Genomic DNA, 6410 nt, shown 5'->3' with positions numbered 1-6410 from the left:
CGAAACCTGCAGTCCAGGGAAACGCCTCCAGTTGCCGCAGAGAAGGCGACGTGGGGCCTCGAGAAAGAGGCAAGAGGCCTTGCCGCCCAAAGCCCAGGGGGAGGGAAGCCCGGGAGCCCACCCGGCACACTCGTAAAACGCCCGCTGCCTCCCGCGTTCCGGCTCGGGGCCAGCCCCGGGCCAGCTCCGCGCCGCCGCCAGGAGGCAGGCCTCCCCCATGAGGGCACCGCCCGGCCCGCAAGAGCCCCGCCGCTTTCCGCGTCCGCGCGAGCTGGGCGCGCCGGAGGGGGGTCGCCGCGACGCCCCCCGCCCGCGACAAGGAAAAGTTTCTTGATCTTGTACCAGCTTGAGGGGTGGGAATGGAGATTTCCCAGCCGAGGCCGAGAGCTGGGAGCCCATTAAGACGGAAGGCCCGCGGGTAGGGGACAAGGAAGGCGAAAGGGGGACGCGCGGGAGAAGAAACGCTTGGGTTTTCGCGCTGGGGAATTTCACGAGCGCGGAGCTAAAGGTGGCATACAAACGTGTAGCTTAACTAAAGCAAACAAAACAAGTGGCGTGCACAAACACGAGGCTTTAGTAAAGCTCACCCAAATCTCCGTTAACGCTCTCTATCCTTGCAGCGCTTCTCCCGGATTGATATTCCGCTCTAACCTCCAGTAAATCCTAACGCTTTCCCCTGAGTGGCCAGAAGATAACTTGCCACGTTTTTTCAAAGGTTTTCAGGGATGAGCTCTTTCTTAACCCTTTGGGGAAGGACCTTCGGGCAAGGTTACAAACGGAACTGTAAAGTCAATCTCCCCGCTCTCCTTGGTCAGACAAGTCCACGGAGGTGGTAGCAGAACGGAATGACGGCTGTAACTGATCATCTAAAGTAACTAACGGTCTGCGAACAAATTCTTCCTCTCCGTTTCAGCTTTAAACACTTCGCCACACACCAACCCTCAGTGCAGCGAAAATCATGGTGTTTATTTAGATAACGACTGAGTACTTATAAAACTTAAACTTTCAAATGTAAAAGTGAACTCCTTGGTAAGGACTCCTGGCTACATCAACAAAGCAATGTAATGCCTGATTAATAGTGCTGATTAATGTTGGCTCAGGTTAATGCTGAGCCCATTACAATAATTAGATGGTTCAGCCATGTATCAAACGAGAGTCAGTGAAAAATTATTTAGGACTTTGAGGCGTTCTCATACATCTTCCGAAGATCTATGATGGACTTTATGGGTCATTTGTAACTATCACTGGTTGATAGCTGTCCTGAGCAACAAAAACTTGACTTAAAAATAAGTCGCAGGTGGGGTAACAGTTTATTTTTGAGGCTCTGTAATTGATAAGGGGAGTAATGAAACGTTTGGAAACGTGAAAACTGCTTGATCCATAAAATGATATACACAAGGGCAGCTGATGATTGTTCCTACATAAAGCCATTGATTTATGATCCTCAGTTCTTGTCAAGTGATCATTTTAATCAGGAAGCTAAAATTTTGAGGCAATGTCCCCACTTTGAAATAAAAGTGTCTTAGGAAATGCAAAAGTCCAAAAGGTATGGCTATGTATGAATTCCACAAACTATTAGGATTTTCCCACTAGCCAAAATAAAATCAGCTGGTGACAAAGATAGGTGTTCTTAAAATACCATCGTATTTGAAATATTTCCACTACCTTGTCACCTGAAAAGGAAAATTGGGCTGAACAGAACTTGAATCTTCTTTTAAAAAATTATTTCATTTCTTCTCACCAGTACCTATTAGAAATATTTGTGGATTAAAAAATTTTTTTTCTAAAGCTAGTGTGAAAGTCTTTATCATTGTAGTTTCTATTATTAAGCCTGGCTGAGTAGAGATATGTGTACACGTTTAGTAATTTAAGTATTTCGAGATTACTGTAGAGTGTTGATTAGAACGTTCCTCTTACTGATAACTATAGAATCCCATATCCCATTATGAAAGAACTTTTTAATGTCGTTCCTAGATGCATTTTCTGGTGTGTATTTGGGTTTTCACTAAAAATTTCTATTCCTTCTCTGCATTCAATGGTTACTTTCTTTACTTCCATGAAATTTGTCAGATCCTCTCATTAGAGCAGCTTAGTTTAGCTGTCAAGTTTCTAGGGCATTCAGTTGCAGATAAGTGACTAAAACGTCAGCTTAACAGCATTTTTATTAACAGATGGTGGAAAACAAACGTCTTTGGAGAAGAACCGAAGGGGACAGGTTAAAAGGTCAATAAACAATTATTATTGTGCTTAAACTGGGGGGTTTCTCATCAGATTCGGTGGGGAGCCGCTCGCCCTATCTGGGGGATATGGAACAACGCAGAAGACCTCAGGGCCTTTCCCCGGGGACCACCTCAGACGACGGGGTGGTTATCTCCTGGCTGGACGGCTCCGATAGGCCATCGAGTGGTAAAACCGTCGCGTCCCGGGAGCGCTTCTGAGGTTTGGGTTGAGGGATAATTGAAGAGGAGACTGGGAACTCTTAACTCGTGCATCGGCCCTTGGTCAGACCACCGCGGGCCTGCGCGTACTTCAGGTCTCAGCCCCTTCGGTAACGAATGGTGGGGTCCTGTCTCCTCCCCCCTCTTCTCAGTTGCTGCTCCCTCCTCTGGGTGAACTTTCTCTCCCGAGCGGGTCTGCTTTCCTAGGCTTCCTTTCCCTTGCCTCGGTAGCGCTCTGACGTGCACACCATGTGACAGGCCTCCTTCTGCTATAAGCAGAGGAAAGGTCCGCCCTCTCCTGGACTCAGCCCTCTCCTCGCTGATCTCTGTCCCTAGACTCTCAACCGTCCCGCATCCTACCGGGCGCCCGAAGCTGTGACTTGATCGCGGGAGCCCCAGCACCCCCTCCTCGACTGAGCCGGCGAGGGCCGCTGGGAGGGAGGAAGATCAAGTCCCCCGCCCGGGCGGGGTGCGCGCGGAGCCAAACGAGCGCGTTGGTTTTGGGGCTGCCGCGGCGGCGCAGGAGTTACAAAGTCGCAGCGCAAGCCTCGGGCGCCGCTGTGCAGCCCGAGCAGCGGCGGCGTCCCCCATTGTGGCGCCCCCAGGCCAGGCCAGCCGCCCGGGACCTGGGCTGGGGCGCGGCGGGAGCCTGGAGCCCGGCGCCCCTATGGGCCACCTCGCCGCCGCCGCGCCACAGCTATGACCCTGAGCACGGAGATGTCCGATGCCTCCGGCCTCGCCGAGGAGACAGACATCGACGTGGTGGGGGAGGGCGAGGACGAAGACGACGAGGAAGAGGAGGACGACGACGAGGGCGGCGGTGGCGTGCCCCGGCTGGCTGTCCCCGCGCAGCGGCGGCGACGGCGGCGCTCGTACGCCGGGGAAGACGAGCTAGAGGACCTGGAGGAGGAGGAGGACGACGATGACATCCTGCTGGCCCCGCGGACAGGGGGCTCGCCGGCGCCCCCGGGCCCAGCCCCGGTGGCAGGGGCCGGGACCGGCTGCGGCGGCAGCGCGGGCGCGGGCGGCGGCGTGGGCGGCGGCGTGAGCGCGGGCGGCGGCGCCAAGAACCCCCTGGTGAAGCCGCCCTACTCTTACATCGCGCTCATCACCATGGCCATCCTGCAGAGCCCCAAGAAACGGCTGACGCTGAGCGAGATCTGCGAGTTCATCAGCGGCCGCTTCCCCTACTACCGGGAGAAGTTCCCCGCCTGGCAGAACAGCATCCGCCACAACCTCTCGCTCAACGACTGCTTCGTCAAGATCCCCCGCGAGCCCGGCAACCCCGGCAAAGGCAACTACTGGACGCTCGACCCCGAGTCCGCCGACATGTTCGACAACGGCAGCTTCCTGCGCCGGAGGAAGCGCTTCAAGCGGCAGCCGCTACTCCCGCCCAACGCCGCTGCCGCCGCCGAGTCGCTGCTGCTGCGCAGCGCCGGGGGCGCGGGGGGCGCTGGGGACCCAGCCGCCGCCGCCGCCGCGCTCTTCCCGCCGGCGCCCCCGCCGCCCCCGCACGCCTACGGCTACAGCCCCTACGGCTGCGGCTACGGCCTGCAGCTGCCGCCCTACGCGCCGCCCTCGGCCCTCTTCGCCGCGGCCGCCGCCGCCGCCGCCGCCTTCCACCCGCACTCGCCCCCGCCGCCCCCACCGCCCCCACCGCCCCACGGCGCGGCCGCGGAGCTGGCCCGGACCGCCTTCGGCTACCGGCCTCACCCGCTCGGCGCCACCCTGCCAGGCCCCCTACAGGCCTCGGCGGCCAAGGCGGGCGGCCCGGGCGCCTCGGCGCTGGCGCGCTCCCCCTTCTCCATCGAGAGCATCATCGGGGGCAGCTTGGGCCCCGCCGCCGCCGCCGCCGCCGCCGCGCAGGCCGCCGTCGCCGTGCAGGCCTCGCCCTCCCCCTCTCCCGGGACACCGTCCGCGCCCGGGTCCGGCGGCGGCGGCGGCGGCTGCGCGGCTCAGGCGGCCGTGGGGCCGGCCGCCGCTCTCACCCGCTCCCTCGTGGCCGCCGCGGCCGCCGCCGCCTCCTCCGTCTCCTCGTCCGCCGCCCTGGGGACTCTGCACCAAGGGACTGCCCTGTCCAGTGTCGAGAACTTTACTGCTAGGATCTCAAATTGTTAATAACGCTATGTTAGCGCGCTTGAGAAAGAGAAGGTAGGAATCCCGGCTCCTTTTTTCATCTGGGTGGTTTTGTGTTTTGTTCCCTCCTCCCGGCGCGGCCCTTCCCGACCTCGCGCCCCCATTCCACCGCTTTGGATTCTCAGATGAGACTGTGTCTGGCAACTGCTAGGGCGCGCTTTTCTGCTCTGCAGGTCCCTCTTATTTATGCAAAGTCCGCCCTATGCTGCAGCCCCCCAACCTAGGGCGGGGAGGAAGAGGGTGCTGGTGGGGATCCGCCCTGTCTAGGCACAAGGGGCTTCCTTGACTTTGGGAAAAATTTTAAAACCTAAACCTTTTTGAGGTCTAGAGAGTCTCAGGTCCAGGCGTTAAAAGGAAAAAAAAAAAAAAAAAAAAGGATCGGTAACGTTCAAAAGAAGATTAATACAAAAATAGTAAAGGTCCCGAAGAATGCCAGAGAAGCAATAGTTTTTATTTGAGGACACTTGTCTGGTGTACTTTTTCATGAAAAGAAAAAAAATGATTAACGTGTTTACATAAGGAAAAAAGAACTATCATTTCTTATTTTAACCTGTGTTTTGTATCATAATAGACATGAGAAATTTTTATTTTGTACTTACTGCATATTCTTTGCAAGGAGTATTGTAAATTTTGACTGGCAATTATTATTGTACTATTCTAATGTAAGATTTTTACACTTTTTTTTAGAAATAAATGCTTAATTTTCAAAGAAAATTCTCAAAAAGAATCGGCTTCAGTCATCCCCTTCTTATTTTATTGTCTTTTCTGCTAAAAAAGTTTCCTTGTGAGATAAGTAGGAACCCATTATGAAATAGAAAAATAATATTTTCAAAGACAACTTAACAAAAGCATCATGCCATGATTTTCCATTTATACTTTCTAAGTCAAAACCATTGCAGGAGATCAGAAATTGTTTTTAAACGACTACAAATAAAAGTTACTTTGGTATACATTTCAAATCTTATTTGATTCCATTTTGAAGAGCATTGAGCCTACTCAAAATAAAAGCCACAGTTCTTTAAGATACTGATAATTCTACAGAACTTTAAAATTTATTTTTGAGTTTCTCACTCCATTTAACTGCCACTCTTTTTTGAGCACAATATTGTATATATATGTAAAAACTCTGCAACATAAGGTTATATTATAATGGAAGCAACACAAGCAAATAGGAAAATTTTGGATGAAAAATTTATTAGAAAAAATTTAGTAGAGCTGATCATTAGTTAAATAGCTTTAAAGTCATGAATAAGAAACTATTTACATAGATAAAATGAATTGTATTTGAAAGCTCTAGTATTTAAAACTATTTTCTTTGACAGATAGGATTCCAGTAGTTGCATAAAGAAGTTATTATCCTAAAAGGCAAACTTAACTTTGAAATTCTAGTTTAAATGAAAAACTTAGAGTGTGTAAGGGAAACCTTTAATTTTTGGATAGTATACTCTTTAAAGAATAAAAATGAAAATGCATCAGGTGTTTACTGAACTACCTATATTTATACAATTTGGGTGATTTAGGATATCTTTTTTTCAGATTTTGTTTTCACTGACTACTTGTTGCAGGCAATTTATAGTTCTTTGAAAAAAATGTGAAACTCTAGTTTTGATTACTACCGATGTTGTGGGCTTCAGATAAAATCAAGGCATATGTAATATGTAATTTAAATGCTTAATATCAGTGATTGCAGAGGTTAAATCTGTTAAATTTAAAAAAAATATCTGGACAGGTATATATGTGAAGAGCTGGAGATTTAACCTAGCAAATTAACAAAGACTTCATTATAGTCCAGTATTTTGCAGTGACGTTCATTCTTGATGCCCTGTCCTTCCTTCC

General features: G+C 51.2%; 1 protein-coding gene across 1 annotated transcript; it reads left to right on the top strand.

Moving 5' to 3' along the window:
* The first annotated feature begins 2725 nt into the window (after positions 1-2725).
* Positions 2726-5236, top strand: FOXD1 (forkhead box D1). Its single transcript, XM_060093035.1, has one exon. It carries the CDS (start codon positions 3138-3140, stop codon positions 4554-4556), a length of 1419 nt encoding a protein of 472 aa, XP_059949018.1. The 5' UTR covers positions 2726-3137; the 3' UTR covers positions 4557-5236.
* The last annotated feature ends 1174 nt before the right edge of the window (positions 5237-6410 follow it).

Source organism: Mesoplodon densirostris, chromosome 3 (assembly GCF_025265405.1).
Source record: "Mesoplodon densirostris isolate mMesDen1 chromosome 3, mMesDen1 primary haplotype, whole genome shotgun sequence".
NCBI classification, from domain to species: domain Eukaryota; kingdom Metazoa; phylum Chordata; class Mammalia; order Artiodactyla; family Ziphiidae; genus Mesoplodon; species Mesoplodon densirostris.
This window is presented reverse-complemented; position numbering and strand designations above follow the sequence as displayed.

Excerpts from the sequence above, each read along its gene's own strand:
- FOXD1 (XM_060093035.1), top strand. The coding sequence starts at position 3,138 with ATGACCCTGAGCACGGAGATGTCCGATGCCTCCGGCCTCGCCGAGGAG.